Here is a 15,701-nt window from a genome sequence, read left to right on the forward strand (position 1 = left end):
GGCTTGATCGAACCTAATTTATTAATTGTAGATTCACAGACACTCGGAGGACCAAACACTACTACTTCAGTTTTTGATTCATTCAAGTGTAAGAAATTACCAGCCAGCCATTCCTTAATCTCGTTAAAACAGGTGAAAAAGGACTGTAAAACTGAATTTTCTCCCATTGTTATAGGCAAGTAAAGCTGAGTATCATCAGCATAGAGGTGGTAGCTTACATTATGCTTCTTACAAATTGCCTCCAAGGGAAGCATGTAGATAGAGAAAAGAGCTGGGCCCAAAATTGAACCTTGGGGGACACCACACTCCAAACGTGCAGATGAGGAAGAAAAGTTACCCAATTCAATAGAAAAGGTCCTCCCTGAAAGATAAGAACTGAACCAATTTAAAACATTTCCTTGAATCCCAGCCCACAATCTTAAACGCTCAATCAAGATATTGTGATGTATTGTGTTAAATGCCGCAGTCAGGTCTAGTAAAATTAGAAGTGCGCATTTTCCAGAATCAACCGTCAGAAAAATATCATTAGACACTTTTAGGAGAGCTGTCTCAGTGCTATGCCGTGTCCTAAAACCAGATTGAAATTTGTCAAGAATGTCATTTACAGTTAAGTGACTAGAAAGCTGTTGAAAGACAACTCTCTCTAAGATTTTAGACTGAAAAGACAATTTTGAAATTGGTCGATAGTTTTTTAAATCTAATGAATCCAGATTGGGGTTTTTTAAAAGGGGTTGTACTACAGCATGCTTAAAACAAGAAGGTACGACTCCACTCAGCAAACTAGAATTCACTATTGATAGAAGGTCTAATCCAACCACCTCCAATACCTGAATGAAAAGATGTGGAGGGATAATATCCAGTGAACAATGGGAGGGCTTCATATGGAGGACCAAGTCCACCAAATCATGTAACGTGATTTGGTTTAAATTCATCCAAAAAGTGTGCTAGTGAAGGTGGGGTGGTACTGTCAAAGAAAAAGCGTCTTGAGGCAGAATCTCAGCTCTAAGGGCTTCAATTTTACTAATAAAAAAACTGTAAAAACTTTTCGCATGTTGTCTGGCAAATAGCAAGACCAGACGTAGTCTCAGTGTTTAAGGCTAAGTTACTTGTTTTAAAAAGAACTCTAGGGTTATTAAGAGCCTTTTTTATGAGATTAGCAAAATATTCTGCTTTTGCGGCTTTAACTGCCTTCTGATATTTAATCATAGAGTCTTTTAAAATTTCATAATGCACCTGCAGTTTAGTTTTCTTCCATATTCTCTTAGCTTTTCTCCATAGCTGACGAATGCTACGGGTATCACCATTTAGCCACGGTTGTTGTTTGGCTTTAGGTTTTAAAATTTTCAAAGGAGCACACAGCTCCATGATTTCATTACAAGTGGAATTAAATAGTGACATTGACTCATTTATTTCCAACCCAAAAGGCAGAGATGGAAGTAGTGAATAAGCCTTTGTAAATACACTGGCCGTTGAAGGATTCAGGCAACGAGCACGACGGTCAGGTGGATGCTATTTAAAAAGGGGCTGGGAATTTGAATATTAAAAACAACTGGATTGTGATCAGACAAATAACCCTCTTCAATGTTGATATTAGTGATAGATATCCCTAAAGATAGTACCAAATCTAGAGTATGTCCAAATTTATGCGTAGGCTTTGAGACAGATTGAGATAGATTAAATGAATCAATAATATGTAAAAATTCTTTCACCATAGGCTCTTTGGGACAGCAAATATGCAAATTAAAATCACCAAGTATTAAGATTTTCTCAAACCTTGGTACAATGGTAGTTAAAAACTCTGAAAACTCCTGAATAAACATTTTGTTGTATTTTGGAGGTCTGTATATGAGTGCACAAACAATCGGAAAACAGCCATCTATTTTAACGAGCTGCAGCTCAAAACTGGAGTAGTCCTGAACGGCCAGCGAGCGACATTTCATGATATTCTTGAATATAGTAGCGACTCCCCCACCCCTGCCAGAGAGACGGGGAGTGCTTAAAAAGTTAAAGTCTGTTGGAGAAACTTCCAATAGGCAGTCAGAGTCACCAGCACTAAGCCAAGTTTCAGTTATGCACAAAATGTCCAGATCTTGTGTGGAAATAAAATCATTTAATAAAAATGTCTTGTTTGAAATAGATCTGGCGTTTATTAGCGCCATCCTCAAACTTTCAACATCTAAAGAGTTTGAGAGAGTGGCAGAAGAGTGTGTTGGATTGGGAACGTACTCCAGTGCTTTAAGATTAAGGGCATTTATTCCACCGTTCCGAAATTTCGCGGGCACAGTTCTAGAATGAAGCATTGTCTCCGAATAATCCGGTATGATATAACGAAGAAAAGAGGACCTTACTTCAAAGGAGACCGTCCAGTGGCGCCTACTCGACAACAACTCACAGCCGACGCCCTCCACCGCTGACAGCTCCAGGTGCGAGGTCGAAGCTCTGGGTAAAGTTAATCTTCTAAGTCTCACTGAAACACCACCTCTCTTTCCCTGCTTTCTATATCGCTTCTTCCGATTTAGCAGGCAATCAGGTATACAACCGATGTTTACCGGTAGGCGGGTTTGAAATGTAGGATCCAGTGGCCTCCGTCCATTTGAATCATAACCGCGTATCGTAACAAAGTTCCTGATGCTAAGCAGAAATTCGCGATCATACTTATGCAGTGATGAAACGCCGTTTAAAAGGAAGAAAAGCAGGATAAAAGAGCCATAGATAAGAACAAGGTGACGGCATGCCGACAGAAACACAGGCGCCATCTTCACAGGTTCACAGCTGAGTGGCTGCAAGATCTCAACAAGATAACCATGGTGAAAGTTGACAGATGTATCAAGTCAAAGGATTTTGGAATGATCAGGACAGCTCAGTTGCATCACTTTTCAGATGCAAGTCAATGTGATTATGGCACGGTTTCCTACTTGCGTCTGGAAGATTAAACTAAAAAGGTGAGACTTTCCTTCATGCTTGGAAAATCTAGAGTTGCTCCTTTGAAACAAATAACTATACCAAGGCTTGAACTTGCAGCTGCTGTTTTAGCAGTCAGAATTGACCTGATGCTTAGGAAGGAAATCCAATTAGACCTAGATAAGTCAGTGTTTTGGACAGACAGCCAAACTGTACTAATGTAAATTACCAATGATGCCAAAAGGTTTCATACATTTGTTGCAAATAGAGTATCGGTCATCAGGGATGCAACAGATGTTGAACAGTGGAGACATATTGGTACAAGATTGAATCCTGCTGATGATGCCTCTAGAGGCATGTCTATTGAAAAGTCCAGCAGATGGATAGAGGGTCCAGATTTTCTGTTAGAAGCTTCGGAAGAATGGCCACTGTCCTCTTTTGGCCAAACTTTAATGAATGATCCCGAGGTAAAAAGGGATACAGTGGTAAATGCTGCTATTTCAAACTGTCCTGACAGTGCTACTCATCAACTCTTGAACTATTTTTCTGATTGGACAAAACTGAAAACAGCAGTGGCATGGATTTTAAAGTTTAAAGATGTTCTTTTGAAGCTCAAGCAACAAAGAAAATGCATTCAGTCCTCATTCAATTCTGGAACGAACAATTCTACAGTAGAACAGGACAAAGTTGATGAGGAAATGAAAAGGTTTCGAACTGGATTCTTTGGTCAAAATCTTACACCAGATGATCTTTCTCAAGCAGAATCAGCAATTATTGGATTTTCTCAACTTAAAGCATTCAAACAAGAAATTTCTTCCTAGCAAAGTGAAACATCTGGAGTTAAAAGGAGTAGTAACCTTTACAATCTTGATCCAGTATTGATGGATGGTTTACTTTGATTGGGTGGAAGACATAGTAGAGCAGCAATACCAGAGGAGACAAAAAGATCTGTTATTTTACTGAAAGAACATAATGTATCCAAACTTATCATGCAACATGTTCATAGACAACTAGGTCATGCAGGGAGAAACCACATGTTGTCAACTTTACGAAAGAGGTACTTGATTATTAATGCAAACTCTGCTTGTAGGAAAGTAATCTCTGAGTGTGTTGAGTGTCAACGATTTCAAGGCAAAGTTGGGGAACAAAAAATGGCTGACTTGCCAAAGAAAAGGATCACATCGGATCTTCCTCCCTTTTTCAATACTGGAGTGGATAACTTTGGATCTGTTGATGTGAAGTGCAAAACAACATTACAAAGTGTGAAACACTTTTACAAAGCTCGAGACAAATTTACATTTTGAAAAACATTTTTACTTATCATCAGACACAATTACATAGGAAAAACTATTTTACCAAGGACAAAACAAATTTACATTTTAGAAAAAAAAATTAACAAGACGCAAAACACTTTTACATGTCCCGAAACAAATTTACAATTACAGATTCCCTACGGAAAGGGCATGTACCACACACCGGAATGTAATTGTGTCTGATGATAAGTAAAAATCTTTTTCAAAATGTAAATTTGTCTCAAGCTTTGTAAAAGTGTTTCACACTTGTAATGTTGTTTTGCACTTCCCGGCCAACGTACTTACCTCAGCTACAGGAACGTCAGAGATGGGTTGGAGTTAAGAGGAACCTCGTTGTGGGCGATCTTGTGATCATATATGGACAGCCCAGCTCCTCGATATACTTGGCCAACAGGTCGAGTGATCCAAACCTTCCCAGATCGAAGAGGATTCGTTCGTCAAGTATGGATTAAAACACAAACCAGCTGTTTGGAAAGACCTATTACCAAGGTGTGCTTGCTGCAGAAGGCTGAGTTCGATTAATTATGAACTACAGTTAATCTTTTTTGTGCACTTTTTTCGATAATTTTTTGAGTAGAATTGTGTTGTTGGCATCTTGCATAAGTCAATAATTAAAAACAATTGTTTTTTATGCACTAAGTTAGATTTATAGAAGTAAAACATGGGGAATATATAAAAAATTCCAGAAAAGCTGTTTGCATTAACATAGCCATAAGCAGGGCTTAACATTAACACCCACCAACCCGCCAAATGCGGATAGATTTCAGCTTTGGTTAGACAATTACTCACACTAGCCCCTTTGGCAGGTTAAAAATAAATTTTAAATTGTGGTTTTCTTAAAAGCAGGGTCCGACTAAAAGAATGACCCAATATGCGTGCAAATATGATTTTAGAATCTAGAAACAGCATGACTAACAAAAATAATTGCTTTTGCGCAAGCAGAAGAAAGCAGCAGAATACCAAATGAAAGGATGATCAGTCGCGCAAACAGCTGATGTGATGCGCGCTACTGTTTAAAGCGTGTGCGCGCTCCTGTTTCCTTGCTTCTCTTTCATATAGAACTGACAAAAAGTGATGCTCATGCACCCACAGTCTTGCTGCTTTCAAGAGCTCAAAATATGTCTTTTTGTAAGCAGCACCGGTTGCTTTCACTTTGACAGATTATTAATTGGCCTTAACCGTCTGATCATTCTTCCATTATCACACAGTATGTTTTTCACCTGCTTTCTTTTGCTTATGGTTATATTTGTTAATATGGTTTAAGTATAATTTTTTTTACAACAACATTGCTCTGATATGAGATTAACTCTTCATTTATGCGTAGTTAACTGCTGATCTGAGAGACCTTTAGCCAGGACAAATTACTGTGCATATTTTAGATGCATGACAATAATGATCTTTAAAAGTAAATAGTTTTTCTTTGTTTTTTTTTTTTTAAAGAAATGTTTTGTTAAATAAAAATTAAAGAATACAGCTATATTTAGCTTGTTTTGACACATTTAAAATTTGTGGCTAAGAAATAATTGATGTTTGCTGTGGTCAGAGATAAATTTGGTAAACCCTTAGTTTTCAGCTCTGAAAAGTCATGTGAAATAAAAACTAATTGTAATATAACACTATGAAACCATGACCCATTTGCTCATACACATTGAGTAAACTCATACACGACACACAAAATGTGAAATGAATGAGAACGTTCGAGGTTACTAAAGTAACCCTTCGTTCCCCGAGGAGGGGAACGGAAGCACTATAAGTGGATTTGATTGTAAAATCCACGCATTGGGAGGTTCAGTTCAGAAGCTACTCGTCTGAAAGAGTATTGAACGGGCTAATTAAGAATGAATTGGCAGCGCAAGCCTGCGCAGGTGAGCGGCATAAGCAATCAACTGAGTATATAAGCTCACCTGGCGCCAGCAGACGCTATCCTTTTTAAGCTGAAGAGACTTTCAACAGCTAAGGGACAGTCATTATGGCGACGGAGTATAGTGCTTCCGTTCCCCTCCTCGGGGAACGAAGGGTTACTTTAGTAACCTCGAACGTTCCCCTTCGGGGGGAACTTCAGCACTATAAGTGGATTTGATTGTAAAATCCACGCATTGGGAGCCCATTGAAAGCGCCATAATGACTGCACCTTACCAACACCCCCGATGAGGAGATAGTCAAGCAAGCGTGACGCACCCACATCATGGGGGGCGCGGTCCTCCAACGTGTCCCTGGCCCTAATTTATCCTACTTCAACAGAAGTTTTACGGATTTATATATATATTTTTGGGAAGTCGTGAGCATCTAGATAATTCTAGGAAAATACGACAGTACGTTGGGAAGCGTGCAATCCCGATAGGGAGGACGCTGCGGAGGCCATCCGTTACCCAAGGGGGGATAGATGGCAGAATTTACATATGGACTAGCCCTAAAAAGGGGGAGTACGCATAGCAAAAGAGTGGTTAGCGGGGAGGGAAGACACGGGTCCGCCCAGGGGGGGGGACTTAACCGTGGCTGAATAAGCATATGGGATCGCCTAGTGGGGACCACGCATAGCAGGCACCTTTACCCAAAACGCGGGCTGACCAGCGGGCAGACCTACAACGTAGTGGGCCAGCAAGTGACTCCTCCGCTGAGTCAGTGCTGGGGGCCACGGAGGAATCTGCAGGGCTCACCTGACGGGGAACTTTACTGACAGATAAAAAGGCGCACGTATCTCCGTGTTAGGGAAAATGGCGCAGCAAGCGTGTTTCAACACCCTACCGAATTGTTTCCTCAATCACCAAGGGTTACCTAATACCCTTGAGGAAACCGGCTCCACTCATAGATTGTAAAACCTTGCAAATGTGTTGGGTGTCACCCAGCCCGCAGCTCTACAGAAGTCTGTTAGAGGGGCGCCGCGTGCGCGCTCGAGAGGATGCGAAGCTCCGAGTGGAGTGCGCACGCGCTCTCGGGGGACGCGGCTCATCTCGGCTCTGATAGTGAAAGAAAGGCATCCACAATCTAGTGGGAACTTATTTCGGTACGGCACTTCCCTGCTGCCGACCGCTATAACAGACGAAGAGCTGCTCAGATGATCTAAACTCTGAGTGCGGTCCGGATAATACGCAAAACGCGAACTGGACAATAAAGAAGGGCTGGGTCTGCCTCCTCCGAGGGCAGCGCTTGCAGGCTCACTACCTCGTATTAAAACGGAGTGGTAGGAACCTTGGGCACATATCGCGGGCGGGGTCTCAGGACGTGAGAGAAGCCAGCCCAATTACAGGCACGAGTCACTGACCGAAAAATGCCTCCGGGTCCCCGACCCTCTAATCGATATCAACGCGACCAGCAGAGCTGTCTTCAGGGACAGAAATATACTGAGTCGAGGATCGAAGGGATCTGACGCGGCTTGTGTAGCGAGGGCGAGATCCTAAGAGGGCATGAGAGGGGGCGGGGTGGATTAATTCGCTTAACGCCCCTGAGGAACCGGATGATGAGGTTATGCGTTCCCACGGTGCTGCCAGCCACCGCGTTATGAGAGCGGAGATGGCAGCCACGTAACCTTGAGTGTGGAGGGCGACAGCCTGCTCTCCAACTTCTCTCGGCGTAAAGAAAGCACAACGCTGATCTGGCAAATTACGGGGGTCTTCTCAGCGAGAGACACACCATTGAGTGAATAGACTTCACGTCAGGGCATAGGCGCGCTCGGGGAGGGGGCTCTAGCCCGAGTGACGGTATTAGCCACCGCAATCGGAGGTTACCTAAGTCTTCCTCGCGTCTAAAAATCTCCAAAGATCGGCGAGGGTGCCAGGTGGTGCCCTGTCCCTGAGAGAGTAGGTGCTCTCTCGAAGGGACTGCCAGGGGAGGGCTATCGCGAGGGAGAGCTCTGACATCCAGGTCCGGTTGAGCCAGAGGGGCGCAACCAGCAACCTGTTCCTCGTCCTCCCTGACCTTGCACAGTAACTGCGCGAGCAGGCTCACTGGGGGAAACGCGTATTGCGCGTGCCCCGAGGCCAGCTGTAAGCCAGTGCATCCGTGCCGAGAGCACTCGATCAGGGAAAGAACAACTGGCAATGAGCGATCTCGGGGGAAGCAACAGATCGATCTGGGCTTCCCCGAATCGCGCCCATATCAGCTGAACAGACTCGGGGTGGAGTCTCCATTCTCAAGGACGCAAGGCTGCCGTGAGAGCGCATCGGCTGCACGATTGAGCTTGCCTGAATATGAATGGCGTGCAGCGATTTCAGCCGCGGATGACTCCAGAGGAGCAGACGGCGGGCGAGCTGAGACATGCGGCGAGAGCGCATACCCCCTATACGGCTGATATACGCCACCGCCGCCGTACTGTCCGTCCTGACCAGCACGTGTTGCCGCTCCAACACCGGAAAAAAACGGTGGAGAGCGAGGAACACTGCCAACAGCTCCAGGCGATATGCCAATGCAACTGGGTACCTTTCCACAGGTCCACAGCCGCATGCCCGCAACGCACAGCCCCCCAGCCCGTGTTGGAAGCGTCTGCTGAAACGACAACAAGACTGGACGCCTGTTCTAGAGACACCCAGGCCTGTAGGAACGAGGGGTCGCTCCAAGGGCTGAGGGCGCGGCGACACAGCGCAGTAACAGAGACTCTGTGTGCGCGCGCGTGCCATGCGCGTCTGGGGACTCGATCGTGAAGCCAGTGCTGAAGTGGTCTCATATAGAATAATCCGAGCGGCATGAAGCGGCTGCGGATGCCATATGCCCCAGGAGCCTCTGAAATAGTTTCAGTGGGACCACTATTTTACTGTCGAGCTCTCTCAGACAGTACAGCATCAGCTGAGCGCGCTCTCCGGAGAGGCGCGCTGCCATGGTGACCGAGTCCAGCTCCAGCCCGAGAGAAGAGATCCTCTGCACGGGGGCGAGTTTGCTCTTTTCTCGGTTGACCTGAAACCCCCACAGGTGGAAGTGCCAGAGCACTTTGTCTCTGTGCATAATCAACTCTGAGCATAATCAAAAGAGAGGGCAAAATTCAGCCAGTCGTAAAGAAATTGAGTATGCAGATGCCCGCGAGCCGAAGGGGCGCTGAGGCACCCTCCGCGGGCTTGGTGAGGACCCGCGGAGACAGAGAGAGCCCGAAGGGGAGGGCTTTGTATTGCCAAGCTCGACCTTCAAACGCAAACTCCAGAAACTGTCGGTGGCGAGGAAGAGTGGAGACATGAAAATACGCGTCCATCAGGTCTAATGCTGAAGACCAACCCAGAGGACGAACGCACCGGAGGATGCGCTTCTGCGTGAGCATTCTGAATGGCAGCTTGTGCAGGCAGCGGTTCTAAACGCGCAGATCTAGGATTGGCCGTGACCCACCGCTCTTTTTGGGCACGATGAAGCGTGGGCTGTAAAACCCGCTCTCCATCTCGGCTGGAGGGAGCGGCTCGATTGCATCCTTCGCCAGGAGGACAGCAAACTCCTCTCGCAAGACAGGGGCGGACAGGGGGCTGACCCTGGTGAATACACACCCGTGACTTGGGGGGCCGTTTCGCGAACTGAATCGCATAGCCGAGTCTGATTGTGCGTATGAGCCACCGCGAAGAGCTGGCCCGCGCTAACCAGGCAGGCAGAGCTCTCGCTAATGGACTCATCGCTACAATCGCTGACGTACCAGCAGTGGGGCAGCGCGGAGTGGGTGTGCTGATCCGGGAAGCTCGCGGGTCCCACGGAAAAGCTGGAGGTGAGATATTTGCTCTCACTCCAAACCCGAGCTCCGGAGGGGAGGCTCGAGGGGTGGGAGAAAGGAGACCGTCCTCCCAGCGCTCGTGAGCCACTGGCGAAACGCACCGAATCTGCAAGCTAGAAAGCATAGCGTCCCAGACTGGCAGATTTCGGGCTGTCACATCTGGGGAAGTGAAAAGTGCCCTTTCATAATGTTTTCATGGCAGTAAAAAGTGCCGTTGGAAATGGGGCCCCGCCCTCCAGCGGGGAAAGAGCAAGTTCCCTCTTCTCCAGATGGCTTGTCCCAGGGGCGCTTCGCGGTCCGTTGCCGGACTTAGCGGCGTTCTGGGCAGGGGGGCTGCCTGCTTCCGAGGTGCCCGACGCGCTCGCTTCGCCGGAGGCGTGTGCGGGGGCGGAGCAGCTCTCGTAGGCGGGCGCCTTCGGCGAGGAGCAGGTATGAATGGCACGGCGGGCGGAGCGGGCTACGGACCGCCGATAAGACATCACCCACCAACTGCTCTCTCACCGCCTTGAATTCCTGGGTGAATTCACAGACAGTGTCGCCGAACCTGGCTGGGGATATGGGGAAGTCAAGAAAGCGGACTTTGTCGACTTTGCGCATATCAGCCAGGGGTGGCGCTCCTGGACCACTAATGTGGACATCGTCCTCCCCAACGCACACGCAGCGGACTCAGTAGTCTGAAGAGCTAAGTCGGCGGCGGTGCGAAGCTCGTAAGCCTGGGTTGGACCCACCCTCGTGCAGCTCGGCCAGCGCCTGCGCTTGGTAGCGCTGGTAGGTGGCTATCGCATGCAAGGCGGAAGCAGCCTGGCCCGCAGCTATGTAAGCTCTAGCTCCGAGGGAGGTAGATAACTTACAGGCTTTGGATGGGAGACGAGGCGGACCCCGCCAAGAAGAGGCGCCGCGCGGATTTACCGCCATCGCGCACTCAACCTGAGGAATCGCCACATACCCCCTGGCTGTTTCACCGTCAAGAGTGGTTAGGGTGGAGGAACACGCAGCACGAGCAGAAAAAAGTGCTTTACAAGACCGCGTGAGCCTACTGTGCACCTCCGGGAAGAAGGGAACGCCCCTCTAGTCGGTCCGGCCGCGGAGCTGGGGGATAAACCATCTCCAACCCACGGCCGAAGCAGCCCGGGAAAGCACGGCTAACATGTCCGTTTCAGGATCCGTAGTGACAGCGCTCACCAGCCCGAAGGGGGCGAGCGGGTCTGGATCATCATCGGACAATGAAAGCCCACCCTCCGATGCCGCGGTGGACATCTGGTCTCCGGTGTCATCGGGCGTAAGGGCTACCATCTGTTAGACGGATCGCTTCCCCCGCCCGAAGCTTGGATGGAGCGCTTAGAGGAGCGGGAGGTCCGCGGGCCCGTGGGCGACGGATTATCTCTCGCTGAAACCCTCAGATCTGCCCGAGTGCCCGCTGCAGAGCAGGGGACAACTGGGGTGGTTCGCCCTTTTGCAAAGGCTAACCGCGATCTTGCGCAACAGTCATGGCATCGCAATGACGACATGAACTGCCCGCGAGCAGCGCATTAACATGCTGGACCCCCAGACATGTAACGCAGTGCCCGCGCCCATCATCCGAGGACAGGAAACCACCGCATCCAGAAACGCACAGTCGGAGCGCCGTCCTGATAAGGACGTGCTGCACGACTGTGTTGCTCTTTCTGTGAAGTTTGCAACTTTATACGCACCGCTCTGGAGGACCGGACCCAAAGAACGCCAGGCAAGGGAGAAACCTAGCTCGACCGTCTGCCGCTGCGTGTACACACTCTGGACCGGGAGAATGCTCTCGTTCGCTCAGAATCGCTGGTCACAGCAGGAGGAACCCTCATCGACTCGATCAGAAAGTCTCTGAAGCGAAAAGGATAGCGTCTGCTGGCGCCAGGTGAGCTTATATACTCAGTTGATTGCTTATGCCGCTCACCTGCGCAGGCTTGCGCTGCCAATTCATTCTTAATTGGCCCGTTCAATACTCTTTCAGACGAGTAGCTTCTGAACCGAACCTCCCAATGCGTGGATTTTACAATCAAATCCACTTATAGTGCTGAAGTTCCCCCCGAAGGGGAACGCATGTGGACATAACACAAAATCTAAATCAAGTATTTTTAGCATGTCAAAGTCGAATTCATGCATATAAAACCTTTTTCCCAACAACAAAACTGTGGCCAGTGAACATGCAGAGTGACAAGTAACTACTAGCCACTGTGGCCAGTGATCAAAAAAGTTAATGTCAAGTCCTGGCCATAAGGCACAATTGGCTTTATACAAAATCCCAATGGTGAGAAATTAAGGGTCTCCACTGGTTGTTTAGAAATTTGAAGTCATAATTTGTTCATAATTTCCACACATTGCCATTTTCTTTCTTTTTTATACATATAAAGACTTACAAGTAGGAGGTATCTCAATGCTCCATTTCCATCTGGGAGTCCCCTGGTATTCAGCAATCACTGAAACAAAAGAAATATATACTTTCATACCCACTGTATATATAAATATATATTTACATTTACATTTAGTCATTTAGCAGACGCTTTTATCCAAAGCGACTTACAAATGAGGACAAGGAAGCAATTTACACAACCAAGAGCAACAATGAAAAAGTGCTATAAGCAAGTTTCAGGTCTGTAAAGTCTAAGAAGGAAAGTATTAGTATTTTATTTTATTTTATTGATTTATTTATTTTTATTTTTATTTTTTTTTGTACAGTTAGTGTGATATCCAGAGAGGCAATTGCAGATTAGGAAGTGAAGTGGAGACTAAATAGTTGAGTTTTTAGTCATTTCTTGAAGACAGAGAGTGACTCTGCTGTTCTGATGCAGTTAGGGAGTTCATTCCACCAACTGGGCAGATTGAGCGTGAGCGTTCGCGAAAGTGATTTCTTCCCTCTTTGGGATGGAACCACGAGGCGACGTTCATTAACAGAACGCAAGTTTCTGGAGGGCACATACATCTGCAGAAGCGAGAGCAGATAAGAAGGAGCAAAGCCAGAAGTCACTTTGTAAGCAAACATCAGAGCTTTGAATTTGATGCGAGCAGCAACTGGCAGCCAGTGTCTACTATATATATATATATATATATATATATATATATATATATATATATATATATATATATATATATATATATATACAGAGAGAGGGGGGGGCAACACACACAATCAATCATAATATATAGAGCATGTTTTCTGTGTTGTTTAATATTGCTGCTTGCATTGTAAATATACTGGATTTGGAAAAAAAAGGATGAATCTTGATATGTAAAATACTATAGCAAGTAGAGCAGATACTGATAGTAGATAGTGTTTTTCAACCCTAGAATTTATCTGTTTTGGTGATTCTATGATAACACAATAACTAAATTAATATATAAAACTGATCCAATTGTAGTCTTATATAATTTAGGATTAAAGTATAGTTTATACAGTTTACCGTAGTAAAAACTAAAGTATACAACAATATTTATTGCAGTTGATCAGTTAACTAGTTATTATGCAGGATCATTTATTTACAAAAAGGAAAGGGAAATACTATAACCTATAAACTTTACTATAAAGTTAGCCTGAAGTTTAATATTCATAGAAATTTAGTTTCAAACCAATTAAACTGCCTGCAGAATATTATTTTATATAATGCACAAGGCTTCTTACTTATGTTTTAATTGTTTATAGATACAGTACCATATACAAAAACACAGAAAGAATGTAAATTATTTAAATCTGCCACAATATGAGATAAAATTATCAGATCAACTGCAAAATATTTGGAATATTATTCCCCATAATGCACAAGCTTTGCTATTTTATGACTGTGCTTATATATATATATATATATAAGTCAATAAGAAATAAGATGTGTGCATCTGAAAATAATATTTTAAATATTGTACAGTTGATTTGATTCCTTTATCTCAAACTTCATCAAATTATTTTGACCCATACACAAAATATGATTATTATTTATTAATATTATTATTAATTTTATTATAATTATAATCATAATTATTATTATGTTGTCACTTTTAAAATAGGGTGAAAGCAAAAGGATGATACTTGTTTAAAGAGTAGCAGGGTGATAATACAATAGAGAAATAAATGTTTGGTATACAAAGGCATGTTATTTTATATTTGTAAACATATATTAAATAATAAATATTTTATAAATATATATATATATATATATATATATATATATATATATATATATATATATATATATATATGATTTATTAAATATATTTATTTATTTTATATTATTCTAAGGCATATGTTTTATTTATTTATTTAATACGTTTTAATAACCCTTAACTGTTTGTACAGAAATTAAAATAAAACAATAACAATATTTTTTAAAATCATATATATTTTGTGTGTATATATATATATATATATATATATATATATATATATATATATATATACACATACATACACACACACACACACACACACACACACACACACACACATACACACACACACACACACACACACACACAACAACAGATCAGTAGACTTAGAGCTGAGTTATAAATGCCAAAACACTGTCTTATAATGAATACTGAATATATAATCAATGAATTTGAGGTAATTATGTGCGGTTTTACTTTCGAACATGTGGTATAATCATTTGGCGTTTTGAATCATGTTGAACACATTTAAGTGCTGCCTGGTAATCAGATCACGTTTCTATGCTCGTTATTGCTGCTAATTGCGGAAAAAGATCGATAAATGTTTTCCGATAAACTCCTCTGAGTTTAACAGAAGCGCTGCGTAACGCGCGTGCACGCGTTGGGGAGTCAGATTTCTGTACAGCAAGGGCAGAAAAACAGCACAATAAACCGACAAGAACAGCTTTACAGTTTAAAATTAATCCGTCTTCAGTAAGAGTTGACTCTTTTGGTAATATTCAGCGTGTTAGTACACATATTGATCGGTTAGTTGAAGTCAAAACTTACGCGAGCTCTCTGCCATTATAACTCCGTCTGAAATAAGTAAAAGTCTATGGCAAGCCGATTTAGCTTAAACTGATACCATTCGTCATACGTAGTGAACAAATGAAACCAGTTTCTGCTACAAATACTGTTACAATCCGCAATATTTTAACAATCAAAACCTATTTGAATACACGGAGATTTGATATGGCATTATGCAAATTACTTATGACATGTTTGGATTTCAAATACATAAAATAAATGACATGTATGCAACACATATTTCAAAATATCTGAAAACAAATGCACATTTACATGCTTTGTTTAGCTGAAATACAAACATGTACAAGTATATTCGCTATCATTTTACATGCATGTTCACAAATGTATTAGATTTATCTCTGGGTTTCTATTATGCTTCGATACATAATTCATTAGGATGTCTTGGTTTTAACAGGCCTTCAATATACAAGACAAAGGTTACAGTAAAGACACAGAGGACCGATAGAGTTGCAATTGAAAACAATACAATTTCTATTACAAGTTTTAATCCCGATATATCATGGATTCTGTTGCTGTTTTTAGCATGAATAATTGAAGTTATATTAGTAAAACTTAAGCTATACAATTGTTAGTACAATTAGAAAGTTAATTGCAAACATGATCTAACTACTCATCTTCATTTATATTAGTAATAACTATATAGGCAACTGAATCAAGACTCTGTCATCAGAAATACTACTAGTAATTTAATAATAACTTGAAGAGCTCTCTTATTAATTACAGTAAGGTTTCACGGTAACAGTGCTGTATTTCTATTTGTTATTGTTACTAGAACTGAATTTGAGATCTCCCTACGAGGCATTGTAACTAGTTAGAAA

General features: G+C 43.5%; 1 protein-coding gene across 6 annotated transcripts in view; it reads right to left on the reverse strand.

Annotated features, from left to right (window-relative positions):
• The window catches only part of LOC103910188 (GTPase IMAP family member 8-like), a 38,236-nt gene extending 23,344 nt beyond the window's left edge, over positions 1–14,892 (reverse strand). For 4 of the 6 annotated variants that reach the window (XM_073943832.1, XM_073943830.1, XM_073943828.1 and 1 more), the window contains exons 1-2: positions 14,845–14,892; positions 12,279–12,338 (exon numbers count right to left, since the gene is read on the reverse strand). Coding sequence is in view for 3 of the 6 variants with exons in the window: in XM_073943828.1 (XP_073799929.1) it covers positions 12,279–12,338; positions 14,845–14,860 (76 nt within the window). In the remaining 3 variants the exon portion in view is untranslated. Of the gene's footprint in view, positions 1–4,065; positions 4,129–4,499; positions 4,625–12,278; positions 12,339–14,844 lie in introns of all 6 variants that reach the window. The other 2 variants (XM_073943831.1, XM_073943829.1) reach the window with 2 other exon arrangements.
• Between the last annotated feature and the right edge of the window lie 809 nt (positions 14,893–15,701).

The sequence above is a fragment of the Danio rerio genome, chromosome 3 (genome assembly GCF_049306965.1).
Source record: "Danio rerio strain Tuebingen ecotype United States chromosome 3, GRCz12tu, whole genome shotgun sequence".
NCBI lineage: Eukaryota > Metazoa > Chordata > Actinopteri > Cypriniformes > Danionidae > Danio > Danio rerio.